Source organism: Giraffa tippelskirchi, chromosome 8 (assembly GCF_054371585.1).
Source record: "Giraffa tippelskirchi isolate mGirTip1 chromosome 8, T2T-mGirTip1v1.2.pri, whole genome shotgun sequence".
Taxonomy (NCBI): domain Eukaryota; kingdom Metazoa; phylum Chordata; class Mammalia; order Artiodactyla; family Giraffidae; genus Giraffa; species Giraffa tippelskirchi.
The window spans coordinates 133155209-133175902 of record NC_137282.1 but is presented as its reverse complement, the minus strand read 5'-3'; the positions used below and the strand labels follow the sequence as shown (position 1 = coordinate 133175902).

Genomic DNA, 20694 nt, shown 5'->3' with positions numbered 1-20694 from the left:
GCTCCTGGCTCTTAGCCCCAATACTGATTCATGGCATGTATACAATTCTGACATTATGTCACACTGTGGGTAGAGGAAGGTCTAGTTCTCAATAATATCCTAACACCCCCCTCAACTTCAAGATGCAGAGACCTTTAAAGGTCCATAGGCTCCCAAGAGGAGGAGACTTTCTAACATGCTTGAGCTCCCTGCAGCAACATTCAGGAGTTTGGATGAAGCCGATTGTGCGGGGGTGACCATTCCTTCCTGTCCCTGTGCTGGGTCCGAGGCTTGTGGGCTAAGTACCATGGACATTTATTTCCCTTTATCAACGTAAGTCAAACCGGTCTGCTGTGGGCTTTGAGGATGGACATCTGGATGTCTAAAGAAAACAGTACAGGAGGAGGAGGATTGGCTGTGTGTGAGGGCAGGGGGAGCTGAAGTGGCCCTTTGAGGAAACTGTCTGGTCTGCTTCCAGAGAAGTATATGAAAAAAAAAAGTTTATTCAGTGAACAGAAGATGGTGCCACAGACACTGGTAACCACCTCCCCCCACGTGAGGGGACGGTGGTACACGCCTGAGCCGTGACCCCAGGGCTCTGCTGGCCCCAGTGCTCCCTGCGTCCTGCCCCCTCAGTCGTAGCCCTCATCATCATCATCCTCCTCGTCGCCGAAGAAGAACGTCTCCTGGTCCAGGTTCTCAGACTCCTCGTCGTAGGAGAAGCTGTCATTGTCCAGCTCCTCCTCAAACTCGTCCTGCTGCCACTCGGGCACGTCGTCGTCGTCATCGTCCTCGTCCTCCTCGTCCTCCTCAACGTCCAGTCCCGAGGAGCCCTGGGGCCTGGGAGAGCGCACACTCAACCTCAGGGCCACGGCGCCTCCTGCACCCCCTCCACGGCGGGGTCCCCGCCACTCACTGACTGCCGGGCACGTTGGGTCCTTTCGCCTCCCGGGACTCAGATGATGGACTCTGGAGACCAACCCGGAAATCCTGGCAAGGAGATGGGAGGATGTGGGGAGCAGTGGAGTAGAGGACATTGCGCCCTAGCACCCAGCCTTCCTTCACCCGGGGTCCCCCGAGGGCCAAGAGCCGCCTGGCCCTGCCAGGAATGCCCCCACCACCACCCCCAGCACCGCGCTCTGTGAGCCACTGACTCTGCGTAATACGACAGGTGGTCTCCAGCAACCCAGGATACAATGGTGAGGCACCACCTACCCTTACCATTGTGTGATCATGCCTTTTCTGCCCAAGTTACGTACCAGTCCGTAAGCTCCCTGAGGGCAGGATTCTTAGTTCAGACTCAACATCGGTGTGTTGGAGCCGGAAAGAACCTCAGCTCCCTTACTCTGAGGGTGGATCCCAGCCCTTTGGCCCCCAGGTCCTAAGATTCTAAATCCACATCTGGGAAGAATCTTCTGAAAAAGTTCCCCAAGTGAGTTCTGGAGAGCAAGCACCTGGCCAGATAACCCTTAACCTGGGCTAACTGCCTCCTTCATTTTGTAGGAAAGGCCAGGTGGTGGAGGGGCAGGGCTGGGAGGTGGGATATGGGCTGGGTCCATGTGCTCTCGAATCCTTTCTGTCAGGATCCCCCCCAGGGCGCCAGGGGCTGTGGCAGGTGGTGCCAAGTGAGGGCAGGAAGGCCGGGTCAGGCGGGCAGGTACCTGGGTGGAGTGCTGCAGGATGGCCAGCAGCCGCTCCTGGATCCGCCGCAGCAGCTCCAGGCCGGTGTTGAGGTGCTCAGCACGCAGGAGGCGCAGCGAGGAGGCCAGGTCTCTGCAGTGCAGCAGCGTCTCTTCTGCAGAGGGGGCAGGGCGCGGGGCTCCCTCCCTTCTTCCCTTCCTCCCACAGACGCCTACCATGCGCTCCCCACATCTACCAGGGCTCACAGCCTAGAGGTGGGGACAGGTCGTAATCAAAGCAAAGGTTGGGTGGGGTTGTGTACTGTGGACCTGCGGGGTGGAACTTGAAGATGGTAACAAGGCTATGAGGAACAGGAAGCTCCAGGGGCCAGAGTGAAGGTGGGCGGCTGGTGCAGGGTCACCCACCCATCTGTACGTTGGGGTAGGTGCTCAGAGGATAGGGGCTCACCCAGGAGGATCTGCAGGGCGTTGGTGTGCAGCTCCAGGGCCTCGATTTGCTGCTCCACCACGTCCATGTGCTCTGTGTCCTGGTTGTAGAAGCTGTACACGCAGGCATAGGCCAGCACCTGCGGGCCGGGCATGCTCCTGCTGAGGCCGCCTCCCACCCTCCCCCTCTTCCCGCCCACCCTCCGCCCAGCCCACCCCACACAACCTTTCGTGCCTGCTCGAGACCCCGGCAGGCATCATTGAGGAAGGTGAAGGATTTGGGCGGGGGCACCTCGTGGATGGCAGACACGCGGTTCCGCAAGTTCACAGCAAAGTCCTGTGCAGAGGCAGCTGTCAGCGCCGGTGGGCGCAGCCCCACCCCTCAGAAGAGTGCCGGCCATCCAGCGCAGCCCTCTGACCTCCTTGCCCACCCTGCTGTCTCCTCCCTGCTCACCCGGGCCTGGTGATGGAAAGTACACCTCTCGTTGTAGTCCTGGAAGCGCTTCTCCTGGCGCGCAGCTTTGCTTACCTGGTGAAAACACGTCAAGAGTGCTGTTGGGTGATCAGCAGGACAAGATGAGGTTACTCCTCAGACCAGCCACCATTCATGGAGGCTTGCTGCTGCTCTACCCAGATTTCTTCATTCATTTCTCATAACTGTGAGATGAGGGTGCTGAGGCCTGGCAGGTTGACTACACAGTGAAGCCAGGCCCTGACTCAAGAGTCCTTGCTCTGCTCTGCCCTGGGCCTCCTGGGAGCGCCCAGCCCGCCACAGCCTCTCTGTAGCCCCCCGGTGTGGGACGGCCGACTCTGGGGCTGAAGGTCTCTGTGCACAGACCTCCCAGGACGGAACTCCCAGCACCTGCAGGCCCCGGGGGCTTCAGTCTTCTCTCCACCGAGCCTTGTTCCACCTCTCTGGCTGCTTGGGACATGGAGCTGTCTGCGCCCAGGCCCAGAAGCAGCATCCCACCCTGCCTGCCCCAGGGCCTCTGCCCGCCTCCTCTGGGCACCAGCCCCTTACCATGGCAGAGCAGTTATAATAGTCTTTGTGATTTGGCTTCCAGGACTTGAGGCAGCGCCAGCAGAATCCATGATTGCATTTGGCACAGGTCATGCTGTGGAGGAGGCTAGCTGATTGGGGTTCCTGCCTCTGGCCAGGGCCCCACCAGGAATGCCAGGGCCTGGACACACCACTGGCCCCTCCCACACCCTCTTAGTCTCCTTAACCTCACTAATCCCTACTAACCACACTCTGGCTTCCAAATCCCCCCATACATGCAGGCTTAAAAGTGGGGGGAAGAACACTGGAATCACTCTGGAAGGTGCGAGGAGGTAGCCGAGGACCTCCCTGTGGTTCCTGAGCTTTCTGGTCCGTCCACTGCCCCTTCCTTCTGCCAGGTTTCCCACCCTCTCCCAAGACTCCAACTCTGCCGCTGCCCACAGTACCCCCTCTTACTGCAGACACCCCTCGTTCTTCTCAATGGGAGCCTGACAGCTGGGGCAGCGCTTGGAGATGAGCTTGGTCAGATGCTTGCTTTGGGCCTCCACGCTCATGCCGTCGTAGTAGCCGCCATCATCCACCCACTGAGACATGTGGCCACAGCTGGCAGGATAGTGTGCCTAGGGGAGGAGGGGGCAGCAAGGGCACAGCCGAGTCCTTATTGCGGATGGGTTGGTGTGGGGAGGACAGGGCAGGGTCCATGGGGTTGGGGGGCAGGGAGGGGTGTGGACTCCGGCAAGGGGGCAGAGCCAGGGTGGGCCCCCACCTCGGGGAAGCTACAGCTGAAGCAGGAGGCCCAGCCGCACTTGGAGCAGGCGGTCCCACAGCCCAGGCCCTGGCGGCAGAGGATGCGGTCACAGCCCTGGGGGTTGGTGCACCAGGTCAGGTTGGCGCAGCTCTCCACGTAGCCACGCAGGAGGGCCTTCTCGTACTGTGGAGACGCAGGGGCCGTGAGGTGAGGGCCCGGCTCTCTGACACACCTCTGGGCCCCCCGCTCCCCGGGGCTGTGCCCCGGAGCCTCTCGAGGCGGAGTGGGGTACCTTGGAGATGACCTCTGGTGAGGAGACAATGGCACGGATGAAGGCCCCCGTGGGCTGGGCTGGGCAGTCAGCAATGGGGCAGGTGCAGTTCAGCACGAGGTTCTGCTCAATTCGTGTCGTGAGATACTCATTCCAGCAAGACTGGGAGGGACACGGGAGCGGCCGCTCAGGAACAGTGCAGGAGCAGGACCCCTCCCAGACACAGGCAAGGCCAGAGACAGACCTGCTGCTACATCAGCCTCAACACTGACCCTAACCTTTCTGGCCTCCAGGGTTTTTTCTGAGATTGGCCCCAGTTACAGTTCACTTTGAGGTGTGCAGGCCAAAGTGGTAATTAAAATTATTGTTGGGATGGGTGTGAAGGGATGGGTAAAGAGAATCAAGAAAAAGAAGAGTCAAGTTCTGAGAAAGACTTGGAGAGAGCAAGAAGGTCAGAGAGAAAGAAGCCCTGGGGGGCTGGCCAGGGCCCATTGTGCTATAGCTGCGACCTCATCTGGCTCAACTTCTTACCTCAGGCCTGTCTCCACGCCCCTGCCTCCCCAGACTCAGACTCCTCCACTGCCCCCCTAAATCCTGATCAGCCACCCTGCCCCCAGTCACCAGTGCTGGAGCTGTCACAACTCATAAATCCTTCTCTTGCTCTCCCGTCACTGCCATACCCCAACCCAGGCCATCATCCCCTCCCCCCTCAACATCAGCCCTCATCATCCCCTCCTCTCTTCTCCCCTCCCAACTGTTCCTTCCCTCATCCCTCCTGAAGACACCAGCTACCTCCATGAGCACCTGAGCCTCCAAAACACTCCATTAAGGACCCTCTCCCTCACACTGCCAATGGCCAAGCTTCCCTAAATGATGCATCCAAACCCTAAGAGAGTCCCCAGGTGGTTTTCCATGAGGACTCTCCGTGATAAATGTCTTTTACTTTTCACTCAAAGTACTAAACAAAACCAACCCCTTCCTATAGCGAAACAAGCCCAGATAAGCTGGGAAGTAGAATGCAAAATCCTTTTCCACATTCAGACCCCCAGGCCGAGGGCAGACACACAGGCCCTCAGGGCCCCTGATAGCTGTGGGGTGGGAGCACTACCCTGCAGGACAACAGCCAGCATCTCAGTTAGGAACCTGCTCCACGCCCGCGAGGAGCCTCTCTGCTTGGGGCTTACCCTTGGCCTCCACTGTCCCCACTGCCCAGCCACACGGAATGCCGTCTCCAGCCTGGACTCCCCTCCTGCCCTTGGCCACTCAAGCCTCACCCCGGGAAGCTGGCTCCCACTGCTCCAGGCCCCAAGGTTTCCCCGTTGGTGGCTCCTTTGCTGCCACTGGCTCCTCTGCTGGGACGGATTCAGCCTGCTTTGCTGAGTCCCCATTTCCCGGCTCCCTGTCTCTGTCTTTACAGAGTAGGGGTGCCCCACGCTCAGTGCCCTGAGCCTGCTCCTCTCCCCCTGGCTGATGCCAGCCAGGCCTCTCCACTTACTTCCAAATTCAAAACTCCACTGTCCGCTTGCCAGTCCCACACAGGTATCCAAGAAAGCAGCTCAAACTTCACTTGGCCAAAACAGATGGAATTTCCCCTCAATAATCTGCCCTGGACCCCAACTCCTCCTGCCAGATGCTCAGGTTAAAACCCCAGGAGCTGTCTTGATGCCCTTGTCCTCAGCCACAACCCTGTCAGCTCTACCGGATGTGTCCCAATCTGTCCACCCCTTCACCGTCCCTAGGCTCTGCGGCCACCACCTCTTCGTAAAGTCTCCAAACCAGTGTCCCTGCTTCCACTCTTGTTTCATCCTTTTCTCCACAACAAGTGATCTTTTCAAAACTGGAAATCAGATCTTATTGCATCTCTGCTCAAAACCAAACCCACCAGGGCTTCCCATAAAGGCCACTGTCTACCAACCCAACTCAACTAGGCCCCTGTCCACCTCCCAAATCTCTCCTTCCGCTGTCCCACCACTGTGCTCACCTTCTTCACAGAACTATTCCAGGAATTAAACGAGACATTGTTTGTAAAACAGCACAATGGCCCAGAATGAGGCCCCCGTAAGTATTAGCTGTGGTTATTATTAGCTCTCGGGTCCTTGTCTGCTGGGGTCTCCCCGCTCCCTCACGCAGCACCCAGCGCTGTGCACGCACAAAGTCCGTGACAAGCATTAGTTGAACAAAAAAGTGGAAGTGTAAAGGGAATAATTAAGAACCTGGGAATGGGGCAGAGGCAACTATGTGAGAAGAGTAACTTGAAGCTGAGCAAAAGGGAAGGAGAAGAAGTACAAGTACACACGCATGCAAACGCACACGGCCCAGGTCACCCACCACTGGGGCGGCGCTGCTGAGAGAGGCGGCTAGAATTCATGGCAACAAGGGCGCTCATCCTGCTAAGTGGATGGGTGTGGGCTCTGGTCCTACAAGCTGTGAGGCAGGGGCAGGGGAGACAGGCACTCAGCACCCGGCTTCCTGCCTCAGCCCCTCGCCACCCCAAGGATGCTCCCTCCCCAGCTACAGCCTTCTCTGCTCAGCCTCACGGCAGCCTGACTTCCTGTACTTCCTCTGCTATTGTGCTGTTTTTTGTTTTAAATCGTTCCTTTTTATATTAAGTGAACATGTACAGATAAAAGAAGTGATGACATTTTGGAATAAAAAAACCTTTGGTGGTGATAAGAAAAGCATAAGCCATAGTCATCACCAATTTCCGAACACTTCTCATTTATAAAGTGCTTTGATTCTGTACATGTGTATGTATTATCTATTGTTCTCAAATTTGGCTGAACACTAGAATCCGCTGAGGAGCTCTTGTTTCACCTCTCGAGATTCTCATTTAATTGGTCTGGGGCATACTTTGAGCACTGGGATTTTGTAAAAGTTCCCAGTGATCACAATATGCAGCGAAATGTTAAGAACCACAGGCACATACCACCAGATCCTAACAACCACTCTGCAGAGTGTCAAAGCACCACTTACCGATGACAAAACCAGCTTAAGAGGGACTAAGACATTCATCCAACATCGCCCAGGACCGGAAGTGGCCATGCCAGGGCTGGAGACCAGAAGCTCCCAAGTTGTGGTGTTGGGGGGAGGAGAGCCTCACCTTACAGCAGTAGTGCTGGCAGCAGAGGGCAGGCAAGTCGTGGTCAGGTGCCAGGGGGCTGACACAAACAGGGCAGTGGTCGGGGCGTGCGGGGGCAGCTTGGGCCTGGGGCACGCACAGCCCGGCTGCCAGCAGCAGTGGCTCAGGGTCATCGCTGTAGCTCTGCAGCAGCTGCTCGGCACCCCAGTGGGAATGAGCCAGGAGGTGCTGTGCCACGTCGGGCTCCAGGTTCAGCGTCTCCTGCACCTGCCGCACCGTCTGCTCCATCAACCCTTCCACCTCCCGGGGGCTCATGGTGCGGCCCGCAGGCAGCTGGAGGGAAGCCAGGGCAGCCACGGCTTCTGGGCTTGAAGGGGAGAGGGGTCAGCAATCAGTCTCACCGCCCTGCTTATCCAACCCGCTGGCTGGACCCCACCCTGGCTCTCCGGTCCCTACTTGTGCATCTCCATCCACACGTGCTGAAGCAGCCTGAGGATAACCACCCCACTGTCAGAGCCACAGGAGCGTTTGTATGTGGGGGGGTGCTGGCGGTCACAGTGACTGAAGCACTACTGGAATCTAGTGGGCATGGGTCACGGTGCCAACTGACCTACAGTGGATGGGACAATTGTACTGCAGGTCCCTCCCCAAATTCTCCCAGCGTGTCTAGTGAGAGAAAGTCTAGTGCCTTATTTCTCAACGTGTGGTCTGTGGACCAGCAGCCTAAGTGTCACAGGGAGCTCCAGTGACTCTGAAAATGTGTGCGAGTGAAAGTTTGAGAAAGATGACTCTAGAAAACTCGCATTTACATACAGTATGAACAGCAGGCATAAAAGCAGAACAACTCCTGGTGAACTGGAACTGAGGTAAAGAGCTTTAGGGTGCCAGCTAGCTAGCGGAATCCTATGGCAAATTCCTCTGGAGAACAGACTTCCTGAAAACTATTCATAGAATTTGTATATTTCACTAAGCAGAGTGCATAATTAGTACTCAATATGTGTCTGCCCAGTATTTCAATTCTGCTTAGAATGAAAGTCATCCAGAAAGGAGTTTATGAGTCTTGGACTCCTATCTAAGGGCTGGCTTTAGGAGTCTGGGGACAGCAAGGCCCCTGCCTTGGAAGGAAGCAAAGAAGGGAGTGATGGCGCTGGGAAAGGGGATGAGGACTAATATCTCTCATCAGGGACAGGGAAAATGGCGCTAGACAAAAAAAGAAATGACATGTTTTTGTTCTGGCAGCCTGGCTTTGGCACTATGACCCCTCCCGTGTCACTGCAGTGCCATCCATCCTGGGGGGCCCTGCAGCAGGGGGGCGGGGTTAGTGGTGGCTACCTCGTCTTGGAGGTCTCAGAGGTCTGGCTGCCAAAGAAGGGGATCTCTGCCTGGCCCCGGCAGGGTCCCGAGGGCTCCGGGGTGGCGTACGTGAGGATCTGGGGCCAGTCATCCCGCCGTTCCACATAGCCCTGGCCCAGGAGGTGAAGAATGCAAGAGAGGACATCCGTGCTGGTACAGGCCACACCTCTGGCAATGGCGCGGCCCAGGCTTCCAGGGGGATTTGGACCCTTGTGCCAGGCCTCCAGAACCTGGATGGGAGATGAGGAAACAGGTGGGTCGCTGTTACCCAGAGCAGCCAGCCTGCCTGGGATCAATGCCCAGCTCTGCCACTTACTAGCTGCCTGACTACGGATCAGTTACTAACTCATGCCTCATTTTTCTTATCTGTTAAATGGGGATAATAATAGTAGTAGTAATACCAACACCACCAATCTCATAGTATTTCTGTGTAGATTTAATGACTTAATCATGGAAACTCTTTACAATAGAGCCTGGCACACGGTCAGCACTCATGTCTGGTCTCCACCTTCTAACTTCCCATAAGGAATAGAAAACCTAGATAGGAATGTCACCCACCTTCCCCGTGATGACCCCTGGCCCCAGCCCCACCCCCAAGCACGACTCCCTCCCCCCTTCCCCCACCATCAGGGTCCCCTGTGCCTACCAGACAAACCAGCTGGTCAATGTGGAGGCCCTTCTCCCCATGGGCTTTGAGAATACGGACAAGAAGACAGCTTAGGAGGTTCCTCTTCTGCTCCAGGGTCCGGCCTTCATCCTTCTCCACGTTCAGGTATGTCTGGGGAGGCAGCAGCCACAGGGCCTCCCCTCGGGGCTGGAGCCCAGGCTCCCGGAGACGCAGCACACCTGGAACCCGCTCCCAGTCAGCGCCCAAAGAGGGGATGGGACAGATGCGTGAGGGCAAAGGGGACTCCATTCTCATCCCCTACACCTCCCCAACCCGGAGAGCCCAGAGGAGCAGAGGCTCAGCCCAGCCCCACCACCTCGGACCTACCCCTAGGTGGGAAGTCCTGACCCTCCTGCAGGGTCAAAGGGCCGCCGTCTGAGGTGAGGGGTAGGAGGGCCTGGAGCAGCAGCTCGGGGCTGAGGTCAGACTTCTTCAGCAAAGCCTCTACTGACACCTCCTGGGCGGGAGAAACAGGGCCAGTCAGGAGCAGATAGTCAAGGCAAAGGAAAAGAAGAGGAGGGACAGAAGGTGGGACAGACAGAGTGGAGGAAAACAGTGACAGACGAAGCGGAGGAGGAGACAGAGAGGCCGAGGAGCTGAGGCACCTCTGTCTGATTGAAATGGAGCAGCAGCCACATCTGCATGGTGGACACATGCAGCGTCTGGTCCCCGAACTGCAGCTCCGCCCGGCCCAGCCACGTCCACTGCAGTCGCCGGTGTGGCCCCACGTCCAGGACCGGATGGTTCTGACCTGGGAGAGTGTTGAGGGGAGAAGTGGAGACAGCAGGGGAAACAAGTGGTCAGGGCTGAGGCGAGCGTGTAGCGTTCGCCAGGCTCCACTAGTCTCTGTGGGGAGCAGGGCCCAGCACGCACACTCACACACACACACGCCTCATCCAGCGTCCTGAGCACAGCCCCCTCTGTGTCTGCCACAGGGGTATGGGGGCCCACCCTGTGCCCAGCCCTGTGCCAGGTGAGCTCCACAGCAGAATCACCAGAGAGGAGAGCTGGGCTTTGCTCCCAGGGAACTTGATGGTTTTAGAGATCTGCTAGGCTGAGTCTCTGCCACCCCGTGAGCCTGGGGTGTTTGCTCAGACTAGAAAGCAAGGATGCTGTCATGGGGAGAGGGTATCAAAAGGAACCAGACTGACAGGTGCTCTCTGGCCCAAGATGGGACAATGTGAATGTCAAAAAAAACCCAACAAAACACCTGTGATGGAATGAAAAACATGAAATATTTGAAAAGCCATGAGTTCATAATGATATCTTTTATTTTTTAAAGACCTCATGGGTCATCTTTGGACAAAGCTAGAGAACCAATAGATTATTTTGAAAAGTGGTTAAAAAAGAGGGAGAGGAAAAGAGAATCAAGCCTTTCCTGTATAAATGGACCTTCAGGGTAACCAAAAAGCTGATGAGAGAAAGGTTCTCTCTATAGGTAGAGCCTTCTGGCTAACACATGGGGAGAGGATACAAAAGTAGACCGTCACTAGCTCCTGACCCTAATGGCAATGAGAATGAATGTCTAGCGAGCAGCTGATGGGAAATTATATATAATGTATAGACTGGACAGACAATGCTGAAATCCACTTTAACATCACACAGAGAGACGGCCTCCTGAAGGAAGCAGACGATACCACCTATGAGATGTTCTTGCCTGAGAAAATCAACCCTGAATCTAAATAAGCTCCTACATCTAAACACCTAATTATCGGTCTTCAGGAAAGGAGGAGACAGAGGACCGTGCTGGAGGACGCGAGGGGGACACAATCCAGCCTGTGAACAACTCTGGACAACCACCCAGTGTCCTCCACAAACAATTGCAAGAAGGGAGGAAAACTGAGGCAGGGATCTATACACCGAGGGAGACGAGAGACATAACTCATCAAATGTAAAATGTGGGCTTTATTTGTATCCTCAATAGGCCAAAAAAAAAAAACCCCACAAAAAACCCTAATTTAAAAAGTTCAAGATAATTAGGAAAATATGAATACTGACTGTATATCCGATATTATTAGGAACTACCACTAATTTCTATAAGTTTGATAATTATAGAATCCTGGCTTTTAAAAAGACAGTCTTTATCTGAAGGGTGGGGAAAGTGGGTGAGGTACAGATGAAGCAAAATTGGCCATGAACTGATACATGTTGATAAACTGAAGTTTATTCTGTCTACTTTTCGGTATGTCAAAATTTCTCACAATAAAAAGATTTTCTAAATGAAAATGAAAATAAGCCATTCTGAAATAAAAACTGATAAAAGTTTTCTAGCAATATTCCATCAATTAAGAAACTTTTAAATAATATACTTTAGGAGGAAAACTGAATTCAGAAAGAAGGATCAAGTAAAGGAATGGTGACTAAAGCAACTGGTATGATGGCAAATCCAAACTGAATAAAACAGTAACAATAATGACCAGCTGGGAGAGAAACAAAGGGACAAGATGGGGGTCAGACTGCAACTAAGATTTTCTACGGTCCTTCCATTTTTCAGGAAGATGGGAGGTGACATTAACAAGTCAAACTTACATTAAAAATATAAGAGCAATCAACTACAGAAACTGAATGCATAACTTCCAAAAGTGATAGAGACAAAAAGGAATTTTAAAAATATCCAAAATAATAGAATGCACAAAAACCCAGGGCAGAATCACATCTGTTAGTGTTCTACTTAACTTTCTTGCTTTAACTGTATGTTGTACATACTCCTGTATATATTAAATAACTAAAATTTAAAATTATAAGAAAAGTAAACTAAAAATAAAAGCCAAATGTCGTTACTTATAATAACTAGACAAAAATTGATAATTCAAAAAAGAGAGATTTTAGGTTGATTAGAAAACAGGTTCTAGGTATTAATATTTTAAATGGACACATGTCTAGGAAGTCAAAGTTAAAAGTAAAATGAGGGAATTTCCTGGAGGTCCAGTGGTTAGGACTCACTGATTTCATTGCCAGGGCCCAGTTCAATCCCTGGTTGGGGAACTAAGACCCTGCAAACCACATGGGTGGCTAAAAAAAAATCGTAAAATGCTACTAGGGAAAATTCTGATGAGAGCAGAATACTGGCATGCTTTAAAGTATACTGCCAACAGATTGCTTCTTAACAGTAGCAAGGGAAAAAATATTAACTGTACAGTGGAGAAATCAAACAACCTCTTGACCAGGCTATCAAAATTAACATTACAAACAAGGAGCGGATGGTAATCCTGTGCTTCCATGTATAATATTCTCGAAAGATATAACATCACTTAGTACTCTGGCCAGGAATGTGTAACTTGAATCCAGAAATACACAAGCTTAAAAGGAGGAATTAGAAAATTTTAAGGGATTATATCTCCCAAACTGTCAATATCATAAAAGACAAAGAAAGCCTGTAGAACTGCTCCAGATTAAAGGAGACTAGAGACACGACAACTAAACGCAACAGGTGCTCCTGAACCGGATCCTCTCCAGGACTGGAAAAAAAAAGACATTATGGAGTAACTGACAAAACTGGAATATGGAAAGTGGATTAAAAGTATTATATGAATGTTAAATATTTGAAAGTAACAAATGGAGTGCTGGTTTCATAAAAGAACATTTTATTCTTAGGAAATGTATATTATTTAGGGGCAAAGAGCCAACACATAAGCAATGGTTCATGAAAAAAGTATACATACATATACATACTTATACATTTATAGATATGTATATGTACACAAAGAGCAAATAAAAAAAGCAAATGGAGCAAAATGTTAACAACAGGTAAACTTGGATGAACAGTATATGAGGACTTCCCTGATGGTCCAGTGATTGAGAATCTGCCTGTCAATGCAGAGTACATGGGTTCGATCCCTGGTCTGGGAAGGTTCCATATGCCATGGGGCAAACAAGCCATAACTACTGAGCCCACGCGTGGCAACTACTGAAGGCCTCATGCCTAGAGCCTCTGCTTCGCAGTGGGAAAAGCCACCACAATGAGTAGCCTGCATACCACACCTAGAGAGCAGACTCTACTCACTGCAACTAGAGAAAGCCTGTGCACAGCAACAAAGATCCAGCGCAGCCAAAAATAAACTTGAAAAGAGTTTACGAGTGCTCTTTATATTATTCTTACAATTTTTTTCTGTAAATTTCAAATTATTTCCAAATTAAACAATTTTCAAGTAAAAGGACAACTGAATTTTATACTTAAATTGGCTAAAATGGCAAACTATGCTATTCATATTTTACCACAATAAAAGAGACCTAAAATAATGATCAATCCAAAAGAAAACAGTAAAAGGATAGAAATAGACATACTAGAAAGATACCAATCAAAGAAAGCTGGTATACTATTAATACCAGATAAAAACAGACCTTAAGAGAAAAAACTTCACTAGAAAGAAAGATGGTCATTTCATTATAATAACGCTTAACTGACCATGAAGACTCTAAATCTACACAGTCCACTATGTGGTAGCCACTCACCACATGTGGCTATTTAACATTAAACTCCAAAGGACATAAAATTAAACACTGAGTTCCTCAGTCACACTAGTCCCATTTCAAGTGCTCAACAGACATGAATGGCTGTCATTTTTGACAGCACAGAAAAGAACTTTTCCATCATTGCAGAGAGTCCTATTGCTATTGCTATATGAAGTTCTATCTATTATCTACTGTTAAATGATTTTAACCTTGTATCTGATAACGTAGTCAAAAAATATATAAAGTAAAACTGACATGACTAGAAGTTTAAAACTTCACTGTTGTAATGGTGAATTTTAGCATACTTCTCTAAGTAATAAATCAAGCAAACAAAAATGAGTAAGGATACAGATTTGCACAACACAATTAACAATTTAGAGGAATATATAGAATCCTATATTCAACAGTTGAAGAGTATACATTCTTGGTAATCACACACAGAACACTTATACAATCTAGGCCAAGAAATAAGTCTCACTAAATGCAAAGATTCAGAATCACAGAAATCACATTCTTTGGCCACAGGGAATGAAGGTTAAAATCTAAACCAAAAGATGACTAAGCAAAAAAAAAAGTTTGGAAACTTAAAAATATATACTTCCAGAAAACTAACAAAGAAATAAAATGGAAGTTAGAAACTCTTAGAACTAAACAATAATAAAGTACTACATGATAGAAACTTATGTGACATCCCAAATATACATAATTCATGCAGTGGAACATGAACCAGCAAAATGCAAAAGAACAAAGTAATGATGTAACCGGCAACCTGAAAAACTCCCACAGACATTACGTTGAGTGAGAGAAATCAGACACAGCAGAATATATACTCTATGATTCCATCTATATGATATTTAAATCAAAGGCAGAAACCTATGATGATAAAAGGGAGAGTAGTAATTTCTCCTGGAAGAAGATACTGACTAGAAAGGCGACATGAAGGAGGAAGCCTTCTGTTGTGCTGGCAGCGTTCTATATCTTAATCGGGCAGGGTGGCTGCTAACAGGAGGGCATACGGATATAAATTTCATTAAGCTATAATTAAGATTTGTGTAGTTCATTGAATACTAATTCTACCTCAATTAAAAAAAAAGACTCTTAAAAAAAAAACAAAACAAAAACCAAGGACTTACTGAATGCAGCTAAAGCAATGTTGATAGGAAATGAACAGCCTTAAATACTTTCATTTGAAAACCAGAAGCCTGAAAAGACTAAAAACTAAGCATACAACTTGACGTTAAAAAAGGAAAAACAGAACAAGTTCATACAAAGGTGAAGAAAACAAGAGAGAAATTAATGAAGATCTAACCCACACTTCACCCTTCCTTCCCTAGGGATGGTTCTATCTAGAGACCACTTTTCTTCCTATCTACACATTCCTGTCCAAAGATCCTCTCTCCTCTTCCTCTCTGAGATGCCACCCCAAATCTCACCCCAATCTCCAATTGCCTGTCCCTATCTCCTCACTCTGGTTGTAGAAACTGGAGAAGCGGTCAAGGGCATCACAGAATTCTGTGGGAAGGCACTTTCTGGGATGGTACAGGTAGCAGAGAGGGGAGACGGGCCAGCAGCGTGGTGACAGGACCAGTACAGAGACTGTTGGACTTGGATCTTCGATAAAGGGCTCTTTCTCGGCCTCCTCTTCCTCCTCTTCCTCCTGAGAGACAGAAGGATTCCAAGGGCTCTTGGGCTCCCTTCTTTGGTCCAGATTCTTCTCCTGCTTGCCTATTCTCTCCCACTGCTTCCCTTGCTCTTACCTCCTCTTCTTCCAGGCCCTGTTCCTCCTCGTCCTCCTGCTCCAAGAACAGCTTGTCCAGCTGCTGGAGCTGGTATACGTGGAACTGGCGCTGCAGCTCCTCCGAGGTGCTCAGGCTCCACAACATCTGCTGGGGGAGGCGGTTGGGGAAACAGAGGCCGATCTGCTCCAGCACGGCCCCCTCCAGCCAGCTCGAGCCCAAGCTCAGGAGACGGTCCGCCATGTAGTGCCTGCAGTGTGCACAGCCCAGGCCGAGCCTCAATGTGCGCACTCGGCAGGGCCTCCTGCTCCAGAACATAGCTCCCCCCGTTGCAGCCTGCCTCGTCCTCTCCCGCAGGGCCGCGGCCATCTCTGCATCTTAACCTCGCCTCCCCACTGCTCCTCCCTCGTCTTCCCTCTAAGAGTCAGGTCTCCCCCCACCCCTAGACTCTAGGCCTCGCACACCCTGCCTCTCCAGACCCGCACTCACTGGTAGAAGTGCTCAAAAGTAGTGGCGAGCTCCAGGCCAGAGAGGACCATGATGGGCTCCAGGTGCCACTGGAGACGCCCCAGCACTTCCACTCCAGGGGTTCCACCCGTCAGGCCACCCTGGATCTGCTGATCAATGTGCCGGGCGAACTGCTCACTCATCTGGGGGCAACGGAAAGGGCGGCAGCAAACCATGAAGAGGGAGCAGAGTTTCGGGGGTGGGGAGTGGAAGGAGGTGAAAGGGCAGAGCAGAAGGGGACTGGGAGGCTGCTGGGCCCAGCACTCACGTGGGCAGCGGTGAGGAAAGACTGCTGCAGCAAGGCGCCAGAGAAGCCACTGCGCAGGGCCAGCGTGAAGGCCGCCCGGGGCCCGAAGAGCTCCAAGCCTGCCCTCTGCAAGCGCTCGTAGAGTTTACAGTAGCGGGGCACGAAGTCTGGGGCCCTCCAGGCCGCAGCCAGGAACGTGCTGACCTGAGGAGATGGGAAATTGCAGCCCAGGGGCCGCCCAGCAGCCCTGGCCCTGCCCTGACCTCAGCGCCCCCCTGCCTACCTGCTCCTGTACCACACTCAGCCAGCACTGCGTTATGTTCCTCAGGCTGCTGCTTGGAAGAACAGGGGAAGGCCCAGGGCTCTGGGCCCGACCCTTACTGCTCTTGCTGGCTGTGGACACATAGGGCAAAGGAACAGGCTCGTCTCAGCCACTGGGTGAGTCCCAGCATCCAGGGAACTCAGCCCCGGGAAGGCCCATGGCAAAGCAGGAAGGAAGAGTAAAACCCAGAAGATAGGAACCAGACAGCACCGCTGCCTGGATTCTTAATTCAGCCAGCCACGGCTGGGACTCACAGGGCCGGGCGGATGGCTCAGGAGAAGGTCCGGGAGGAGGCTCCACGTGCACCAGCAAGTGGCAAAGGCGACGCACACGAGAGGCAAAGGGTGCAGCTCGACTCCTGGGGCTCCGAGAGCCCTCCCTCTGCTCTAAGTACTGATCCAGCAGCCACCCTAGGGAGCTCACACCTTCCGCATCTACAAGACAGGTCAGGAACAGGCCTCCGTGGGGGATGGAACGGAGAACCCAGGAGAAGGAGAGAGGAGAAGCGACTGCACAAAAAGGATCTGGGGGTGGCAGGGCCCTAGTCCTCCCCTCACCAAGGTCTGTTTCCGCTGGAGTCTGGGGACGTGGGGACAGGGTGGGGGTGGGGAGGATTCAAACACCAGAGCCCCAGGGAACAGTCCCTGGGGCAGGGAGGAGAGGACACTGAAGTGACAGGCCTTTGGGGATAGAGACAGGAACCAAGAGAATTAACTCAGGTCAGCCCTGGGGATAATTACAAGGAGCGGGTTAGTGGGGCCGGGGTGGGGGCGGTTACCGGGGCAGGTGATGTTCTGCACCAGGGGGCTGACCAGGGCCTCCCAGCAGGTCTTGCCCAGTGCCTGGGCGGCCTCTTCGTCAGGGAGGAAGCGATCTGCAAAATTCTGCTCGTGACGCAAAACCCTGTTCAGTCTGGGGACAAAGAGTGTCTGATCAAGGATTAAAGACTTCCCCAGGCCTCCACCCACCTGCGCTCAACTCTCTATCACCCTGAGATGAGCTGATCCTTCACCCTGCTCCCCGACCACCACACACTTCTGGCATCTGCTGTTTCCTCCTTCAGATCTGCTGCTTGATCTTTCAGACTCCGCTCCCCCGCACCACCCCACCCCCGACTAACCATATCTCTTTGGCTGCACCCTATCCCTTAGCCATCCCCCAGCTCCCTGCCCACCTACCTGGGCCAGAGCTGGAGGAGGCGCTTGCGGTCCTCCGCGATGTCCCGGCTCCAGGCTTGGGCCCGAATGGTGTAGAAGAGACACGTACGGCGACACAGCTGCTCTCGGAACAGTGGCCAGAAAGTGGGCTTGGGCCCGAGGACCTCCACACCCCGAACCCGGGTGTCGATGCCGCCCTGCAAGGGGCACAGTTCTCACCCCCTCGGCTCCCTGGAGGCACTCCCGCCTCTCTGGAACTCAGCAGGCTTCTGGGCCACACACGGCAAGCAGACCGAGGAGGACCCTTCATCTAAGCCTGGCCCCCGAACACTGGAGAACCAGCTGCTTCCTCCTGGACCCTGTGCCCCCCAGTCCCCCAGCCCCACCTGCTGGCAGCGCTTTATGCGGATCTGGATGACGGGCCAGACGCGGCTCAGGTTCTCCAGGAGGACCACCCGGCTGGCGGAGGGCGCCACATTCACCTGGCAGGGCGGGGAGGAGAGGTAGAGACGGGAGTGGAGCCGGGAGACTGTTGACAGCACCCAAGTTTGTGACGGTGTCGCCCCTCACCTCTCCCATCCCGCGCCTGTGGATCTACGCACCTCCACAGCCCTGATTCTACTCTCGTGGCTTACAAAGCAGTGCCTGCCCGGGAGGAAGGGATGTGGGAGCTCCACAGGCACTGGGTCCACCCGATTAGGTCCCGGGGACCAACAGAAGGATGGAGAGTAAGGGGCAGCGGGCACGGGGTCCCCACCGTATTGAGCTCCGTGTTGATGCAGCTGGTGCTGTCACCCCCAAACACCACCACCCGGGCCGGCATGTAACTCGAGTCCTCGCTGGACACCAGCAGAGTCAGCTGCCTGGAAGAGGAGAAGGACTCAGTCAGAACCAGGGCCCTGATCTCGGTGCAAAACGACTTCCGCCCACCACATCCTCTTCAGATTCCTGTCCTCTGCTTAAGCGTTGGTCTTCCCCAGGCTCCCTGCTCTTCCCTTTACCTTCCCCCAAAGCGATTTCACTTAAACCCATGGTTTCAGCTGAAAGTTAACACCCGAAGGACTCCAAATTCACGTCTCTACCCTAGACCGTTCTCCTGAGCTTGCATGCCGCACATCCAACAGACAGGTCTGTGCCGCGCCCACAGGCACCTCCAGGTCCACGTGCCCACACGGATCGGTCATCTGTCCGCAGAAACCTGCTCCTCTTCCCACTTCTCTCCTGGGAAAGAGAACTGGCACCCATCCAGCTAACTAGGACACGTGACGTCTCCCTCGTGGTTCCCCCCATCCAGCCAGCGGCAGGTACCACAGACCACCTCTCAAGCTCTCCTCGTCCACCACCTCCTCTCTGTCTAGTCCCGTTCCCGCCGCCTCACTGAACATTCATCACTCAGTAAACCTTCCAACTCTGTCTCGGCCTGCCAGGCAAATTCACATAATTCCCAGAGTTCTCTAAATTAAAAAACCTACTTTCGTCTCTTCCCCTCTTAAAATCCTTCAGTGGCTCCTCAAATTTCAGAATAAAACTCAACCAATTCTGCCTCCCTTTCCAGCTTCCTCTCCTGCCACTTCACTACACAGACCCTTCATCCCAGCCAAGCACAATTACTTCAAGTTCCCCCCAGTACATCATTGTTTCTTGCTTCCATTCTGCACAGATGCTGTCCCTGTATCCACTGGCCTCTCTCTACCCAGCCAATTTCTACCACAAACTTAACCCATTCAGCCCCTCTGTTTGCAGCCTCCTCTGAGATCTCAGTTGGCATCAGGATCCAGTGCACCTGTCAATTATCACTTTTTTCTTACTCTCTCTTGCTGATTTTCCAGCCTGGCTCCCCAGTAAGAATGTCAGATCCCCCCAGACAGGCCCCTTATCTCGCTGTTGGCGAGGCTCTGGGCCCTCGCAGGGTACCTGGCACAGAGCACAACAAACCAACGCCCACACGGGGAGTGGGCGAGCTACTGCTCTACCTCACTCAAAGCACAGGGTGGTGACGTGTGTCTGGTGGAGGGAGCAGGCTCAGGGAGAGAGGGGAGGTCTACACTGTGCTCAGGGAGATCAGGCTGACACGTGTGTGTCTGTTCACTTCACAAAACGGTGTGAGGTCCCTCAGGCACAGGGTGTAAGTCGGCATTGTGTGTATGTAGGTAATTCTTTGAGGACATGTACTGGGGCGTATCAGAATATTCGTGTGCATGGAGACGTGGACACGGGCGTGCTCACACCTCACAAGAACACCGCGGTGCATGTGGAGGGTGATGAAGTGGGAGCCGGTGCTGCCGTTGGACTCCCAGTAGGTCTTGGGGTTGCGGTCCGTCAGCTTGCTGGCCCGGTGCGAGTTGGACGACACCTCCACCTTCTCCCAGCACTTGTCCTCCTTCACCTCCACACTGGAGCCTGCGGGCCCGCAGGAAGCCTGGTTAGTTGAGAGAGAAGACAGGAAGGGGACGAGGGAGCAGGAAGGGAAGGGGGAGCAGAGGCTGGGGTGGCCGCAGGAGGAAGCAGATGGGGGCACGAACCCTGGCAGAGATGCCTGAGGAACACGTCGAAGAAGGGGATGTTGATGGGGCGGTGGGTTCGTCTGTGGTCTTCAATCTGGCCCAGCACCATCTGCAGCCGGGACACGGAGAGAAAGGGTGCAGGCAGGGGGCAGGGACACGGACACACAGGTGGAGAAAGAGTCAAGGGGCGACAGAGAGCTCAGCCCCTTTCTCCAGAATTCTGGCAGAACAGAACCATGTAGGGTAAGGGCTGGGGAACAAGGGCCCTAGATCCGCCACCACTTGTGCCAAAGAGGGACATCGTGAGGCCCCTTCCCTCACCTCCCGCCTCCCTCAGCCTGGACCTGCATGCTCCTCACCTGAATGCAGCCCGCCAGGATGCTGGAGGTGAGGTTACTGTAGAGCTGGGCGTGCTTCTCACATTCTGTCACCAGGTCCCGCAGCTCACAGGCCAGCAGCAGCTGAGCCGAGTGCTTCTCCAGGACCTTGGTGAGGGCGTCTTTGGCTCCCAGGCAGCAGAGCACCACTGCATAGTCCTTGTGCGTGGAGGCCAGGCGATACAGGAAGCACAGCAGCTCCTGAACGATCTGGCCCAGAGACACCAAG

General features: G+C 53.1%; 1 protein-coding gene across 13 annotated transcripts in view; it reads right to left on the bottom strand.

The window, feature by feature from the left end:
- Positions 1–462: 462 nt before the first annotated feature.
- The window catches only part of CUL9 (cullin 9), a 34980-nt gene continuing 14748 nt past the window's right edge, over positions 463–20694 (bottom strand). For 4 of the 13 annotated variants that reach the window (XM_081518788.1, XM_081518791.1, XM_081518792.1 and 1 more), the window contains exons 14-41: positions 20448–20675; positions 20107–20197; positions 19813–19984; positions 18342–18447; positions 17971–18066; positions 17606–17781; positions 17206–17339; positions 16682–16861; positions 16389–16498; positions 16127–16309; positions 15841–16001; positions 15373–15601; positions 15083–15272; positions 9769–9914; positions 9491–9620; positions 9143–9342; positions 8476–8726; positions 7165–7510; positions 4086–4226; positions 3812–3976; positions 3502–3665; positions 3067–3160; positions 2500–2574; positions 2272–2382; positions 2068–2185; positions 1641–1774; positions 896–969; positions 463–819 (exon numbers count right to left, since the gene is read on the bottom strand). In XM_081518788.1, the coding sequence (XP_081374914.1) occupies positions 612–819; positions 896–969; positions 1641–1774; positions 2068–2185; positions 2272–2382; positions 2500–2574; positions 3067–3160; positions 3502–3665; positions 3812–3976; positions 4086–4226; positions 7165–7510; positions 8476–8726; positions 9143–9342; positions 9491–9620; positions 9769–9914; positions 15083–15272; positions 15373–15601; positions 15841–16001; positions 16127–16309; positions 16389–16498; positions 16682–16861; positions 17206–17339; positions 17606–17781; positions 17971–18066; positions 18342–18447; positions 19813–19984; positions 20107–20197; positions 20448–20675 (4413 nt within the window). In that variant the 3' untranslated portion in view covers positions 463–611. Of the gene's footprint in view, positions 820–895; positions 970–1238; positions 1254–1640; positions 1869–2067; positions 2186–2268; positions 2383–2499; positions 2575–3066; positions 3161–3501; positions 3666–3811; positions 3977–4085; positions 4227–7164; positions 7511–8475; positions 8727–9142; positions 9343–9490; positions 9621–9768; positions 9915–15082; positions 15273–15372; positions 15602–15840; positions 16002–16126; positions 16310–16388; positions 16499–16681; positions 16862–17205; positions 17340–17605; positions 17782–17970; positions 18067–18341; positions 18448–19812; positions 19985–20106; positions 20198–20447; positions 20676–20694 lie in introns of all 13 variants that reach the window. The other 9 variants (XM_081518787.1, XM_081518790.1, XM_081518793.1 and 6 more) reach the window with 6 other exon arrangements.